This window comes from Lissotriton vulgaris, chromosome 6, assembly GCF_964263255.1.
Source record: "Lissotriton vulgaris chromosome 6, aLisVul1.2, whole genome shotgun sequence".
NCBI classification, from domain to species: Eukaryota; Metazoa; Chordata; class Amphibia; order Caudata; family Salamandridae; genus Lissotriton; species Lissotriton vulgaris.
Genome location: NC_141694.1, coordinates 756,231,652 through 756,248,203, shown reverse-complemented (window position 1 = coordinate 756,248,203; position 16,552 = coordinate 756,231,652). Strand labels below are relative to the sequence as shown.

General features: G+C 48.3%; 1 protein-coding gene across 1 annotated transcript in view; it reads left to right on the top strand.

Annotated features, from left to right (window-relative positions):
* The window catches only part of NUS1 (NUS1 dehydrodolichyl diphosphate synthase subunit), a 76,305-nt gene extending 60,183 nt beyond the window's left edge, over positions 1-16,122 (top strand). The window contains exon 5 of the mRNA XM_086926737.1: positions 15,426-16,122. Within this exon, the coding sequence (XP_086782863.1) occupies positions 15,426-15,516 (91 nt within the window). The 3' untranslated portion in view covers positions 15,517-16,122. The remainder of the gene's footprint in view (positions 1-15,425) is intronic.
* Positions 16,123-16,552: the final 430 nt, after the last annotated feature.

Genomic DNA, 16,552 nt, shown 5'->3' with positions numbered 1-16,552 from the left:
ATCACTCAGCGCAACCACAGCATCACTCAGGGCAACCACAGCATCACTCAGCACCACCACAGCATCACTGGTTCAAATATGTTCTTTCAATGTTTCAAGCTGTTTTCAAGCTTTCACGCTTTATTACAAATCACAAAAAGATGTTAATATTTCACTTCTGTTCTTGGATTTTCATCACAATAAAAAACACTGAACATAATCTTCACAAATGATATTTACAAAAGTTTAAGCTATTGCCATTACAAATTAAATACATTATTTAAGTATTAATTATTTAAAAAAATTAAAAGCCATTGTTATTTGTAATATCAATACATCTAAGTCACGTAAATACAAAACATGTTGCATTACAAATGCTTTAGGTGTCACATTTGCGGAAGTTATAACTATTGGCATTGTAAGTGACAAAGCTATTAATTTAGCTATTAAAAAAAAGAACACATAAATAAAAAAAATTCATTTATAACACCAATAGCTCAAACTTTCCTAATGCGAGCCCTATTGCATTTCCAATGCTTGTTTTCTTTGGCAGGGAAAGGCTGTTTGTTTTCTTTGCTGCAGATTCTGTGCCATTTAGTTTAAAGCAACCAACTTGGATGTTTGTGCTCCAAAGTTACCCGAGGTGCTACTTAAACTGCAGGAAGTCTATGGTGGAAAGTGTATTTGTTCCGCTCTTGAGCGTCCCCATAGTTTTCGTCTATGAATATTTTGTGCTAGAATGATTCTACTTTTTTCACATACCTAAAGCATTTTGTTTGGAAGTCTCAAATGGTGTTTTTGACTACAAACAGTTTAATGACGTTCAGCTTTGTCTGTTTTAAAACGATGTAATGTTTTGTTAAGGAAATGTGTAATAGTACGGTGTGAGTGCTTTTTCTTTTAATTATGAAAACCAATTTATATTTTTCTGTAGAGAAATAAATGTTTTCATCTATTATGACTTGAAGCAAGCCTTTCTGAAGCGTTGTGATGTACATCGTGGCATATTTCCCTCTCTTGTTAGATCTCACCTCGTGCCACCAATTCCCGTTTGATAGTTTCATGTATTGCTTGTTGCAACAAGGTTCACAAGATGTAATTGTTTTTTGCATTGTTGCATTGAACGGGCAGTTCTTGGCAGTAGTTGTATATGTAGCCTTAAAGTGCCGCACCCATTACTCGCTGTCTTTAAACCCTGGAAATATCATTGCTCATTACATCATTCACCTCCCTCTGTATCTCTGGGATACTCTCTCTGTGTTTTATGCTCTCTCAGTTGGATCTCTTTGTTTAGGTAATCTTTTTCAGAACTCGGGTGTTTGCCCTCTGAAAGACTTACACTTGTTTTCTCTCTTCGTTTTTCTTGTTCTCTCTTGCTCTGTATATCAAGGTTTCTATCTAAGTGCCTTTCTCACATATCCGTCTCTTGCTCTCTCTCACATTCTCGCTGTCAGTTTCTTTTTGTCTCTAAGGATGTCTCTGCGCCCCCATTGCACACGCTCTCTCTCTCTCTCTCTCTCTCTCTCTCTCTGTCTCTCTGTCTCTCTCGCTCTTTAAGCGTTTAAGAACGGCAGAAGTTGGATAAGAAGTGCCTCTGTAAAAGCACGTTTTTATAAATCTGATTTTTTAGCTTAGCTGCCAGTTAGCAATAAGTTGCAGCTTTTAAAAAGTAGCCTCTGTTGTAGACCAATATTAATCAGAATAAATAGTTGTCTTCATCTTGTTGCCACGCGCACCAGTAGCTAAAGCAAACATCCCGGGGGGTTGAGAAAAAGAATTAGAGCAATGCAAATAAACCAGAGGATTACATTTAAAAAATGACTGAACTACAATGGTTACTTTGTTCCTTGGCACAGGCAGTAGTGTATAAAGCCCTGCTTGTAGATCGGTGATAAAAAAAAACTGAGCAGGAAACTACAGACACTGATATCCGCCCGTCCTCAAAGGCTCTTTCTTGTCTCGTGTTTCATTTGACCGAACAAAACGTTGTTAACCTACAATTCAATAAACGGACTAACAGCAGAATCTCTGGCCATTGAGTTTGTGAATTTAGCCCTAATAAATCACAAACCATATAAAAAAGTTTTATAACTAGTCCAGTGTTGGCTGATTTAAACTTGGTGTTGCCGTTCATGCACCAGCTCGAAAAGTAAGTGCCGCTATTTTCTTTCATGCCATTGATTGCGTGCCACGTTTGACCTTTTCAAGTCGTAGTCTAACCCGGTCTGATTTACTATCACAGATTCATAGTCCTAGTTGGTAAACCCTATTTGCTTTATTTTTTAGGTCTCGGCTAGCGTAGGCTTTGCTTGCGCAGTCTCACTGGCAAGATTTTATGTTTTCTAGTAGTGGGGCTTAAACCTGCCCCTCTTCTCTATTGGCTGGCTTCCTAAACGGCGGCCAGCTATTGGAGAAGAGGTTTGTCTGTCAATTTAAAACCCGTCTTTTTCGGATTGGGGGCGTGTTTTTTCGGTTCTTTCTCTCTGTGACGTCTTCAGTCAATCAAAAAAACACGCCCCCCCCCCCCCGTCTGAAAAGGACGGGCTTACAGACTCCTTCTGCCCGTCTCCCTGATGCCCCAAAAGCCTCTGGTATCTCGCATGTCCTTGCTTGCTTTCCTTTCACTGTCTTGGAGCTAGTCTTCTTCATGCCCCTCATCACCTGTCTCCGTTCAAGACTTTCCTCAACACTTTCAATACTCTCCGTGCTCTCTTTTCACCATTTATGATTTGCGCTCTTCATGCTGCAACCTGACGCTGCGCTCTCTCTCACCACTTTGAGGTCCAGCACGCCATCCTTGGCTTCCTGCAGGAGGGACACAAACTTGGTAGTTAGGAGACCCAGACTCTTCTCGTGCCGGCTCGGGGTGGGCGGTAGCTGTTGATCCGAGTTCGCCATCTTTCAGGTCGGTAGCGCTTCCGGGTCACGGGAGCTCGTGGGCGGGGGGAGGGGGCGGCGAGACGAGAGCTGTTGTGCTCTCACTGTGTAGTAGAGCACTGCAGGTGGTCGGAGAGAGGAGCACGCGCTCAGTGGTAAGGTCTGAGGGTGCAGGCACCTGGTGAGGTGCGTGCTAGAGGCTGGGGAGCGAGGTCGGTGGTCGATGCACGCTCGCTTCCCCCAAGAGCCGTTACCGTCGCGATGCAGCTTGGGAAGGGTTTGAACAGCAGCTCTAGCGAGGACCGCGGCGCAAGTGCAGATAGAGGCACAGGAGCATCATGAGGGCATAGGAGAAAGATACACATAAGGCAAGAGCACAGAATAGGCAAGAGGTACCCGGGGAGCTATAGCAAGCCTGTAGAGGGTGCAACAGCAAAGGAAGATGGCAGAACTATCAGCTGCCTTAGTGTGAGTGGGTGACAATCTTTTGGCAAATGCTTGACACATTGAATCACTCTTTGCCGTAAGTAGGGCAATGACAAGTATTTTAGTGCCTTTGTGTGAGTTTTCTGTTATGGCACACGCATGTCACAAAACACTGTACGTACATCAAATAGAGCACCTATTGGTGTTACCAGCTCTTGCCAGCAGTATCAGCCAAATTACAAATGAGTCCAAAGAAAAAAGTTCAACAGCGGATCTTGCAGCCAGCACCTCTATTTTCCGATGTCCCTCTAATGTCCAATTTAATGTTGTGCTGATAACCTCCAGGACCTGCTGCGGTTTGGTCCTACTGGAAATCCAGACAAAGACTTAAGAAACAGAACAGAGGCAGCACCAAGGATGAAGTAGCCAGGACCATGTAGTATCAAAAATAAATTCTTTTATTTTCTCATTTATAGGACAGCCAACGCGTTTCGCTCCCCAACCATGGGAGCTTCGTCAGGGCAAGGGTGTTGGTTTATACGTAAAGGACACAATTAATCCAAGAAGATGATGTTCCAAAAATTAGTGTAAAATTTCTGGCATCCAAAGAACAGCACATGCGCAGACCATAATAAGCTGCCACCAAAAATGCTAAAAAGCGTCCTGTTAGTGCGGTGTCCCCATGACGGATTCGATCGAATCCGTCATGGGGACACCGCACTAACAGGCTGCCACAGCATTTTTGGTGGCAGCTTATTATGGTCTGCGCATGTGCTGTTCTTTGGATGCCAGAAATTTTACACTAATTTTTGGAACATCATCTTCTTGGATTAATTGTGTCCTTTACGTATAAACCCTTGACGTGGCTAAAAACATTATCCGGATATCGGAATTTTGGCATAGGCATCTGTACTGTTCGGATCAAACGATTCCATTGACGTCATTTTCGTCGCTTCAAGTTCTGACCAACACCCTTGCCCTGACGAAGCTCCCATGGTTGGGGAGCGAAACGCGTTGGCTGTCCTATAAATGAGAAAATAAAAGAATTTATTTTTGATACTACATGGTCCTGGCTACTTCATCCTTGGTGCTGCCTCTGTTCTGTTTCTTAAATTACAAATGAGTGACTCATTGAATCACTCTTTGCCGTAAGTAAAGCAGGGCAATGGCCAATATTTTAGTGCCTCTGTTTGAGTTTTCTGTTATGACCCACGCGTGTCGCACAACGCTGGACATACATCAAATAGAGCACATTTACTCATGCATTCAGAGCAGTAGTAAGAGTGTTATTTATTAGTACCATTAGGCTGGCTCTGTCTGTGTGGCTCTGTCTGTGTGGCTCTGTCTGTGTGGCTCTGTCTGTGTGGCTCTGTCTGTGTGGCTCTGTCTGTGTGGCTCTGTCTGTGTGGCTCTGTCTGTGTGGCTCTGTCTGTGTGGCTCTGTCTGTGTGGCTCTGTCTGTGTGGCTCTGTCTGTGTGGCTCTGTCTGCGTCTGTGGTTCTGTCTGCGTCTGTGGTTCTGTCTGCGTCTGTGGTTCTGTCTGTGTGTGGTTCTGTCTGTGTGTGGTTCTGTCTGTGTGTGTGTGTGGTTCTGTCTGTGTGTGGCTCTGTCTGTGTGTGTGTGTGGCTCTGTCTGTGTGTGTGGTTCTGTCTGTGTGTGTGTGTGTGGTTCTGTCTGTGTGTGTGTGTGTGTGTGGTTCTGTCTGTGTGTGTGTGGTTCTGTCTGTGTGTGTGTGGTTCTGTCTGTGTGTGTGTGGTTCTGTCTGTGTGTGTGTGTGGTTCTGTCTGTGTGTGTGTGGTTCTGTCTGTGTGTGTGTGTGTGGTTCTGTCTGTGTGTGTGTGTGTGGTTCTGTCTGTGTGTGTGTGTGTGGTTCTGTCTGTGTGTGTGTGTGTGTGGTTCTGTCTGTGTGTGTGTGTGTGTGGTTCTGTCTGTGTGTGTGTGTGTGTGGTTCTGTCTGTGTGTGTGTGTGTGGTTCTGTCTGTGTGTGTGTGTGTGTTTGTGTGTGTGTGTGTGTGGCTCTGTCTGTGTGTGGCTCTGTCTGTGTGTGGCTCTGTCTGTGTGTGGCTCTGTCTGTGTGTGGCTCTGTCTGTGTGTGGCTCTGTCTGTGTGTGGCTCTGTCTGTGTGTGGCTCTGTCTGTGTGTGTGTGGCTCTGTCTGTCTGTGTGTGGCTCTGTGTGTGTGTGGCTCTGGCTCTGTCTGTGTGTGTGGCTCTGTCTGTGTGTGGCTCTGTCTGTGTGTGGCCCTGTCTGTGTGTGGCCCTGTCTGTGTGTGGCCCTGTCTGTGTGTGGCCCTGTCTGTGTGTGGCCCTGTCTGTGTGTGGCCCTGTCTGTGTGTGGCCCTGTCTGTGTGTGGCCCGGTCTGTGTGTGGCCCTGTCTGTGTGTGGCCCTGTCTGTGTGTGGCCCTGTCTGTGTGTGGCCCTGTCTGTGTGTGGCCCTGTCTGTGTGTGGCCCTGTCTGTGTGTGGCCCTGTCTGTGTGTGGCTCTGTCTGTGTGTGGCTCTGTCTGTGTGTGGCTCTGTCTGTGTGTGGCTCTGTCTGTGTGTGGCTCTGTCTGTGTGTGGCTCTGTCTGTGTGTGGCTCTGTCTGTGTGTGGCTCTGTCTGCGTGGGTCTGTCTGTGTGGGTCTGTCTGTGTGTGTGTGTGGCTCTGTCTGTGTGTGTGGGGCTCTGGCTCTGTCTGTGTGTGTGGGGCTCTGTCTCTGTCTGTGTGTGTGGCTGTGTGTGTGGCTCTGTCTCTGTCTGTGTGTGTGGCTCTGTCTCTGTCTGTGTGTGTGGCTCTGTCTCTGTCTGTGTGTGTGGCTCTGTCTCTGTCTGTGTGTGTGGCTCTGTCTCTGTCTGTGTGTGTGGCTCTGTCTCTGTCTGTGTGTGTGGCTCTGTCTCTGTCTGTGTGTGTGGCTCTGTCTCTGTCTGTGTGTGTGGCTCTGTCTCTGTCTCTGTCTGTGTGTGTGGCTCTGTCTCTGTCTCTGTCTGTGTGTGTGGCTCTGTCTCTGGCTCTGTCTGTGTGTGTGGCTCTGTCTCTGTCTGTGTGTGTGGCTGTGTGTGTGGCGCTGTCTCTGTCTGTGTGTGTGGCTGTGTGTGTGGCGCTGTCTCTGTCTGTGTGTGTGGCGCTGTCTGTGTGTGGCGCTGTCTGTGTGTGGCGCTGTCTGTGTGTGGCGCTGTCTGTGTGGGGGGCTCTGTGTGTGTGTGGGGGGCTCTGTGTGTGTGGGGGGGGGCTCTGTGTGTGTGTGGGGGGGCTCTGTGTGTGTGTGTGTGTGGGGGGGCCCTGTGTGTGTGTGTGGGGGGGGGGCTCTGTGTGTGGGGGGCTCTCTGTGTGGGTGCAAATGCAATAGGTCTCGCATTTGCGAGAGATTAAGCTGTTGGCATTGTAAATGACAATGCCATTTATTTATATGTTTTAAAAACATAAACAAAAGTGTCATGAGCAATGCCACTAGCTCCAACTTTAACAAAGACGAGACCATTGCATTGTAAATGCTTGTTGCAACAGGTTTCTGTAGCAGCAGCATGATCCATGTCCTGTGCCAGCCGCTTCAGAACTAACATTTGGTGTCCTTTCTAGAAAGGACGCAAAGTGCTTTTTTCATAAAAATCTGAAATTGAAAAGAAAGCTTTGTAATATTCATTGCACGAAAGACGATAAATATAGTTTGCCGGTTTCATATCGCGTTGCAATGACCATGCAACCTGCAAGAAACTGGTTTGGGGCATCTACCAGCTCAGCGTTTTCCCCTTTCCAAGCTCAGTAAATGGGCTACTACTGGTTCCTTATTACAACACAATTTACCCCCACAGAAATGCATTTCACCACCAGTCGACAAAGTGCTCTCTGTCTGAAGGGCATTCATACGTGCAGAAGATTAATTTTGCAAAGGCCGCCCCCAAAGGGGGCCTCGAGGGCTGGTGCCATACCGTCTCAGTGTCATGGAAGAATCCGTTTCTGGGTGCCCTAAAGTGCCCAGAAGCGGTATTGTTGTAGCCCAGCGTCCCCACGAGCGCCAGAGAGGCACCAGCCCCCCCACCAGCGAATTGGGGCGGGGGGTGAGGTACCCCCCAATGGGGGACACCGCCGGTAGAGGCGGGAAAGTGGTTGGGGGGATATAAATCGCTCCTCAGCTCATGCAGCTCCTATCATTTTGGGGCAGGGGTGTGGCGCAGCAATGTTTTTTGTACCTGACAATGCCTGCTGAGGCGAAACTCTGCAGTGGGGACTTCGGACGCCTGGACTGCTGGAAGTACCGGCCAGGATCATGTGCGCTGAGCAACCTTGCCGGGAGGTATCAGCCTTGCGAAGCCCTGAAGCAGTGTCGAGATTGTGCTGCAGAAGGGCAGAGGCTTTGTGGCGAGGGGCCAAGCAGGAAGTTAGGCAGGCTCGTAAGAAGGAACACAAGCGTCTGTTCGCCAATCGAGTTGTTACAGCGTAGTGTTCCCTAGGAGCGTCTGGCCCCAGCTTGGTGTTTTTCTTTGTGCACCCCCCTCCTTCTCCAGGACTCCAGCTCACCGCGCCCAACAGCCCTGCACCGAGTGGAAAGGGCAGGAAGGCGAACCACAACCCTGAGAGTTGCCCCCAGAACGCTGGTCGCCCCCTACCTCCCGCCGCCCCCAGCTCTTCTGCGGCGCGGCCTCTTCACCGCAGTGCAGGGCTTTGCTCTGCACGGCGTGGGGGCTGCTCAGGTCCCAGAAAACTCCTGGTTGCTCCTCCTGGGGAAGTCAACAGCGCGTGCCCCGCTTCGAGCGGCAAGCCCATCCCAGTTGTGCAGGATTCGGCACCTGCTGTTTTGGGGGAGGTGAATTTGATCAAGCGGCAGCTGCGTGGTGAGCTCTGGTTTACGGTTGCGGCAGGGAGCACAGGAGCAGTTGTTGCGCAAAGGACATTGCGCAATAGGTAGCAGCACTCAACTCGTGCTGCGTGTGAGAGGAAACCACACCCTTTCCATAGATACAAGCTATACATTTTTCCCAGAAGGTACTGGAGAACGGTGTGAGCATTGCTGGGCTCCCAATTATCAGCTTCTTTTCGCGTCCTTCAACAGAGAGGCAGTAACAAGCAATCACAAGCAAAGTCAATTTCCCAGAGGCCCGAAATCTGCAGAGGGAGCTCGACGGAGACTTGCGCTGCTGCGAAGATCAAGGTTCTTATTCCAGTGGCCAGTCTAGGCTGTTAATCTTTCTGTTGGTGCATAAGGAACAGCGGCAGCACCCCTCCAAAGAGTGGAAGGACTGGTAACGATACACAGCAACACCCAGAAGTTTAGTAGGCTTGGTGCGTAAGGAGGGCGGCAGCACCCCGCTCAAAGTCACACCCGAAGGAGGGCCAAGGCAGAAATGGGCAGCCAGAAGACCTGAGTGAGTTGCTTCGAAAGTTCGGGCTGTATCAGAGGTCCCTGGGACCAGCTGGCTGCAGTCACACTTGTACCAAGACTCGGGAGAAGGGCCAAGAAACCTGCCTCCTGAGAACGCCGCCATGCCAGCACCCAGGAAGAGACGAAGGACGGCGCCTAAACTACTGCAGACAGTGGCACCTGAAAAAGGATGCCAGAGGAATGACATGCTGCCTGTAGCCATCATGGCGTCAGCAGGATCCAACAGTGACGCTGCTACAAGGGGTGAGCATATTGGTGCAATACTACAAGAGTGCTTAAAATCAATGGCACCTCTGTTGCTTAAGGGGCTGGGCTCACAGGGGTTAGGGACAACAGAATCACAACCTAAAGGAGGAGTATCCGTGCTACCCTGGCATTTGATAGATCCGGGCTGCACGCAACAGGAACGCTTGCAATGGCAGGTCTCACAGGAGGCACGTGGGGAACTAGGGTCCCCCTTAGCAGCATGGGGCAGCGCAAGCGATCCAGCTAGAATAGCCTTAGCCCCAGAAGCGTACACTAGACCCTTGCCAGGCCTGGCATCAATGACAACAAGGGCCATAGGGCTAGCGAGCCATATACCCTTGGCAGTGAAGGAGAGGATGTGGAGGAAGGAATTTATTGACATTTTCTTACTACTAGAGATCCAGTTAGATGGTTCGGACCTGATGGTGTGTGACAATAAATATGACGATAAAAGATGAAGGAGAAGGGAACGGAAAGAAAGGAATTTTGATAATTGGCTTGACGCATTTAGAATAATGGCATGCATAATTGTTGAGAAATTCACGCGCTGCGAGGTAGATCTATGGTTATATGAGGCCAACATCCATGGGGCAAAGAGGCAATTTCCTGGGGATGCATAGTTAGAATATGACTAAGGTTTCAGATCAAAGGTGCAGCCACGCCCAGAAATGGAGTGGAATGAGGAAGATGTGTCTGGTTTTATACATGAAATGATGGTAGCCAAGGAAGTAAAAACATGCACGAAAGAGCGAGCAGCCCTTTCGGGGTTCCTTTTATAAAGGGAAGGGCAAGTCCTTTCATTGGCCCAAAACATTCAATGCATGGAAACCCCCTCCCCCAATGAGCCGGCAGCAATCTGCTGGAAATAAGTCTCTAATGAATGCTCTTTCAGGTCTTCATGCAAATTCCAACATATATGCTCCGTGTGTGGCGGAAGGCACCCAGCGCTAGGGTGCCCACGCAAGAAAGAGCATAGAGGGGACAAGAAAGAGAAGAAAAGAAAACAGTGATTTAGTCAAGGAAGGATGGGGGGCAATGAGATTGATTACACAACTACGGGTTAGCCAGGTCCCCCATCCATACACAGCAACTCCGCAGGCTAGCCGATGAATAACACAACAGGACAAACCGCAGTCCTCATGCAAGGTTTTGAGGAAGGGTTTATCATACCATTTGAGGGCCAACTCCTGCTGTGTGGTGCAAACTACCTAAAATTGGCACTACACCACCCTGAGGTGGTTCGCAAAAAGCTGGAAAAAGAGAAATCCTTGGGTAGGATAGAGACCTCCTGCCACCTCACATACATAAGGGGTTGGTAATCTTGCCCCTGGGGGTAGTTCCCCAAGAAAGAACCAGGTCAGTTCAGACCAATTCACTACCTCTCCTTTCCTGATGGGACGTCAGTAAAGGACTGGATCAGTGCCGAAGCTTGCTCTGTGGCTTACGCTACTGTCGACGCCACCGACTTGATATGGTCCTCCGGCCAAGGGGCCCTCATGGCGAAAGCAGACATAGTCAGCCTTCCGCCTCCTACCAGTGCATCCTCCAAGCTTCCACCTCTTGGGGTTTCAGTGGGAAAGGGCCCTGTACATTGATAAAGCAATGCCCATGGGGTGCGCAGTTTCATGCGCATACTTCGAACAATTTAGCACCTTTCTGGAATGGGTCCTGCATGACAGGCACCCCGCGGGGGTTAAACTCCACTACCTAGATGACTAGTCAGCAGAGTGTCGTGACGCTCTGGCAGCATTCCAAGAGTTGGAGCTAGGGATCCCGCTGGCAGTTGAGAAGACAGTAAGCCCAGCAACAAAAATCACATTTCTGGGGATAGAACTAGACTCCGTTGCGGGAACATCCAGATTACCAGAGGAGAAAGTGAGGGATTTCAGGGAGGAGATAAGGAGCCTCTGCAACCACGACAAGGCAATGCTCTGCGACCTCCAACGGTTGATTGGGAAACTCAATTTCGCTGCCCGGGTCATCCCCCCGTGGGAAGGGTTTTCGCTGGGCACCTAACTCGGCTAACAGCAGGACTCGCTCACAAACACCACCATGTCAGGCTGGGGGCAGGGGTCAAGCTGGACCTGCATATATGGGACACATTCCTTGCAGATTTTAATGATGTTCTAATCTGGAGAGAAGGCTGGGTGACAGCCAAGCAGATAGCCCTGCTCCCAGACGCAGCAGGTAGCACAGGCTTTGGGGCTATCCTGGGCGACAGATGGTGGGCAGGTCAATGGCCGAGCAGGTTGCACAAACAGGACATCACCAACAACATTACATTTCTTGGGCTGTTCCCCATTATAGTGGCCCTAACTGTCTGGAAGCGGGAACTGAGGAACAAGAGGCTGACGCTTTGGTCAGACAACAAAGGGTGGTACAGGCAATCAATAGAGGCTCAGCCATGTGCCCAGATACGCTGAGACTAATGCGGCAATTGGTTAAAATACAGTTGGAGGGGAACGTAGACCTGAAGGCCCGTCAAGTACCAGGGGTGGAGAAAGCAGTGGTGGACTCCCTTTCTCAAGCATAGATGAGCAGATTCAGGGAATTGGCCAATTCCAGAACAGCTGTGGGGCCTGACGGGACAAACTTGTCGGCGCCAGTGAACCAATCCCTTGTCCTGGAAGCGGCAAGGCGCTACAAAATATATACAGGGACAGTGATGCAAATAGGAGGAATCCAGACACTGGACAACATGGATGAAACCAGAAGAGCAATCAAGCGATTCATCCAGTGAGCATTCACCATCAAAAAGTCTAGATCGTGGGCGTAGGCCCACCTGTCTGCTGTTGCCCACTTCACAAAAATTTACGCAGGCCAGGATCCCACGGCCTCCCACTACGTCAAAGCAGCGAGGAAAGGGTGGAAGCGGTCAGAGGGTGTACGGGCAGACAGCAGGCGACCCATAGACTTCACGAGATTGACACATTAGTGGATATAGTGAGGGATACCTTCGAGCTCCACCTTTTTAGGGCGGTCTTCTCTACCGCATTCTTTGGGGCCTTTTCGACTCAGTGAGCTGATAGCGTCCAGGAGGGATGGGCCAGTGGGCGGTGCTTACAGGCAGCCAATGTCAAACCCAAATTAGCGGATGTTGAGCTATTGCTGAGGCGGTTGAAAACTTATCAGGCTGGCAAGGGAGCAGTGGTGCAGCTAAAGTGCATCAAGGGCCACAGATACTGCGCCGTCTGCTGCCCACTTGCATACATGGTGGCGCGACCAGCAAGGGGGGGTCCACTTTTCAAGCATAGAGATGGGAGCCACCTAAGCAAATTTCAGTTCACAGCAGTAATGTGCTAGGCCGTCGCTAAAGCAGGGCTACCCCCAGCTGCCTTTGGCTCCCACACATTTAGTATTGGCACAGCAACTTAAGCAGCGAAACACGGTATGACCGAAGCAGGAATACAAGCAGTAGGCAGATGGTGGTCCCGGGCAAACAGGACCTACGTGAGTCCTCAGCTCCTGTAGAAGCCCTTGGTAAAGGCATAGGTGCTGCCACATGGGGAGGGGGCGCAGCCTCCAGTATAAGAGGCCGTCTGACATTTGTGACCATTGCTTCAGCAGGAAGGCCACCCCGCCTTGTGTGGGTAGTGGGCCACTCTTTCATAGACGGGATGCAGGCTTGGTGGCAGCGGGGGGCCATAGGCAGACAAGAAGGCCAGTCAACACATGCATCCGCTGTGGGGGGTAACGACCTGGCCCAAAGGGGGAGGAAGGCACTCCTCCGAGTCAACCAGAGGAACCCAACAGAGGCAGGAAGGTGCTTTGGGAGTACAACCATCATTTATTCAGAAGTGATCAGCAGAATGGCGTGGCCGGGAGCCTCGTCACACAAAGCAGTCAAACTCGAGGAAGAAAACTGAACATTGTGGTTAACAAGTTCTGCAAAACCAACTGCCTGGAAAGCATCATGCATGGGCTCATCCACCCAGGCTGCCCAGAGCTCTATGGGCGGGATGCGGTGCATCTATCTGAGGACGGGATGCATGTTTTCTGAGACAACCTGTGGGACGCCATGGCCCTGGCAGGTTGCAAGTAAAAAAAACAAAAAAAGGAGGTTGCGAGGGGGAGCCGCAGGAAGACATCAGCCTCCCTGCCGGCATGGTGGAGAAGGAATGTTACAATGGTTGGGTATGAATGCACACTGACAGGTTGGTGTGTAGGAGTTGGCCCACTCACTTGGGTTGCCTCAAGGCAGGGGTGAGTTGGCCTAGCAAAAAGAGGTTTGCAAACTGAGTCTGCACTTGCAGCCCAGACCCTGCCGGACGGCAGGGCACAAAAGACAAGGTAGCGAGTTGGGGCCTAACTCTAGGGAGGAGCTACCCCCAACATGCAAAGAGTGTAGAAACCAACTGAACAATTGTATGACCCAGAAGGGACAAGGAAGGAGATCAGACTACAAAAGAACTAACCAAAGAACTGTCTGTGCGATTTACGAATTTGTGATGTACATACGATTTACGGCAAACAATATGTATGACATGCAAAGAATATGATTTATGACCCAAAGTATGACAGTTCACAAATGATGTCTGACCTCTGGTCATAAATCATCATGCCCAAAGTATATGCACGTATTCTTAATAAAACTAGGGCCAACAATGACCACTAGAACCACAACGCATGTTGGCTGTTTTATTAGGGAATACAAGCATGCGAGTGTGCATGTACACTGGAGTGGGCACAGTGCGGGGGTTATGTCTACAAGCTGCCTTAAAGCATTAGAAGGCTGCCCTACCTCAACACATTCAGAACTGTTGAGCTCCTGTTTAAATCAGAAGTGACTTCCTTTCCGCTGGCTCTTTTGACGTGTATCCGTGTGGGTGCTGATTTTTGGTAGGATTCACTGTCCTAATCATTAACTGATGTATCTGTTATTTCTACGATCAGACTAACATGGAGGCCCTGCTGCCAGAGGCTAGAGAAAATGTGCACTGATTGTCAAGTGACAGACACTAACTAGGTCGAGGGAGCACTGATTACTCTGCAATGAGAGGCACCAGCAAAATCCAATATCTGAAGTTTGGTTCATTGCTCTTAGGAGGAAGGAGAGCATGGGTACATTTGTATGTATGCACACACACACACACTCCTGTTACGGCAACCCCTCAGTGCTCCTCTGAATATCATGCCCACTTTAGAAGGCTGGGCTGATTTATGTTTGATTGTCCCAGTCTGCCTAACAATTAACCAAGCCTACTTTCCCCACCCAGTCTGTGGTGCAGGGTGGAATGGACATTGTTCCCTACTTCCACGCCTCCCCGAAAACAAGCACTTGCAATGCAATAGGTCTCACATTTGCGAGGGTTTCCGCTATTGGCATTATAAATGACAATGCCTTTTATTTATGTGTTGGTTTCTTAAAACAGATAAATTAAAGGCATTGTTATTTACAATGCCAACGAACTGTTGCAAATGTAAGACCTATTAAGGAACCTTTAATCCAGCGGAGGCGTGACTAGCAGGATGTGCCGTTCTGGTTTAATTTTTTTTTTTTAAGGCGTTGTGATGCAGGAGAAAAGCATTTTATGCTGCCTGGAGCACAGTTTGCTCCATACAAACCATTTACTCCAGGGATCTAAAAAAGATGTCGCCACAATGCAGCTGGACGCATTCACTTGGGATGAGGCAGGGGCGGGCCGCAAATGTTGTGGGACGGGTGAAGGGGATTGAGAGAGACACAGGGAGGTGTGTTTTAAATTAGCATATTGTGAAGTGCTTTTTAATTAAAGAAAAAAAACCTCTCAGTAATGGTAAACTACTTTATCTCCAGCCCCTGCTCCACTAATTTAAGTTCAACAACAACAACAAAAAACACATGCTTGCATGTTTGCGGATCGCAGGGAACAAAAGAATACGTGCAGCCTCCTTTAATCCAACTGAGGCATGCTGCGCGATATGTACAGTGCTGGTTAAACATATTTTTACAACGCGTTTCCTGCCTGCAACAGCAGATACTTGCAACAGCAAGCAGGAGAAAAGCATTTTGTGGCACCCGGTATGTGCCGTGGTGGTTAAATAAAAGCGTCTGAAAAGCCGTTGACGGAACGCATGTCATGTCTGCAGTAGGACAAAATAATTAAAGAAAATGGTGCTCACAGACTAAATAAACATACCCTGAACCAAACCAGTAGAAAGTATAGTCCTCATGGGAGGTTACAAATGCAGACAAGGCGTTACTAAAGAGTGACTAACAAGTATAAACGAATCTGAAGCAACCATTTAGAAAGGACAGCAATATGAGCCAATTGAAAAGATTGTTGGAGAGTGGGAGTAGCTTCATGCCCATACCAGAGTACAGCATGCTTTGCAGAGCAGCGCATGCACTGCCCAGGCTCAATCTAAAAAAAGTCCTGCTTTGGTTTGGTTGCTACTGACTAACTCTGTGAGCATGTGCATCTATCGGAATGAACGCTATCATCTGCTGGTTAAGAGCAAATCACATTATGTTAATGGGGAGAGGAGGCAAATTCTGTTTTCAGCGATGGGTAGCAGGATGTTAGTTGTGTTTAATCATTATTTGATTTTTATCTTGCAGTTCGTTGCCTTCACATCTAAGCTTCAGCTACGATGACTTCAACTCTGCCCTGCGTCGCTATGCCGGCTGCGAACAGCGTTTGGGGAAGTAACCGCCATCAGAGAGACTCTAGCCAAGGCTGCCATGGACAGGACACTGTTTCTGATGTTTACACATTTGTTCCGTGCGAGCCCGATGCTATGGCCATTATAATTTATCCAAAAAACGAAATAAAGTGTCTTACCTTCCTTCCAATCGAAGAACAGCGTTTGTGTGCGCACAAGTGCCCATTTGTAAAGGATGGGCTGCAACGGTTAAACAGGTCTCCCTTTGGCCATGAGAAGTCAATCCTGGTTTACAGGTTTACAAACTGTATACACACAACCAGACACATTGTTGATGACCAAAATGTTAAGACATCTGAATAATTATGTAATGGAAACGTCCTTGATTTTTGCGAGGAGATTATGACTGTGGAACGTAGTTATCTTTGTTTATTTTTGACATTTGTAATGTATTTTCATATGGAAAGTAGCCTGCCAACTACAACCCGTCCACTTCAACATCACATCCTTTTGCAGGTCTGTGCATAAAATGTAAAATTGTGTTCTATTGAGTTTATCATTTTGTAATCATTTTTTGGGGAGTAAGTTCATTTTGAATTGGGATATGCATTGAGAGCGCCTGGTCAATTTATCAACTAAAATGCACCAAGGTATTCAGTGTGGCTACTGAGGAGGTTGTGTTGGTGCAGGGGACGCGTGGGTGTTGATTCCTATTGCTATCGTGAGTGGGCAAAATCAGCAGAACCAGCTACTCGCCCTAGACTTTTGCAGGTTTGTGACGTGTTCTGTTAGAGGAGAAAGGATTCAGGAGGTGGGAGAGGGACAAACTAATTTCATATTTTTAAGATTGATAATTCCGTTCTCATGAATATCAGTGCAACATAAAAAAAAGAAAATTAATGTATTTTGCACTGGCTTTTTTCACATGTCATTTTAGGTACGACTTGAATTTTTTTCTTACGTTTTTATACAAATCTCACTTGTAGTGGCTATGCTAATTGTCAAGGCTCTTGATTTCTTTATAAGATTTAATTTACATTTTATCTGCTGTGCCATAGATACGTTTTGGGAAAATGGCCGCCA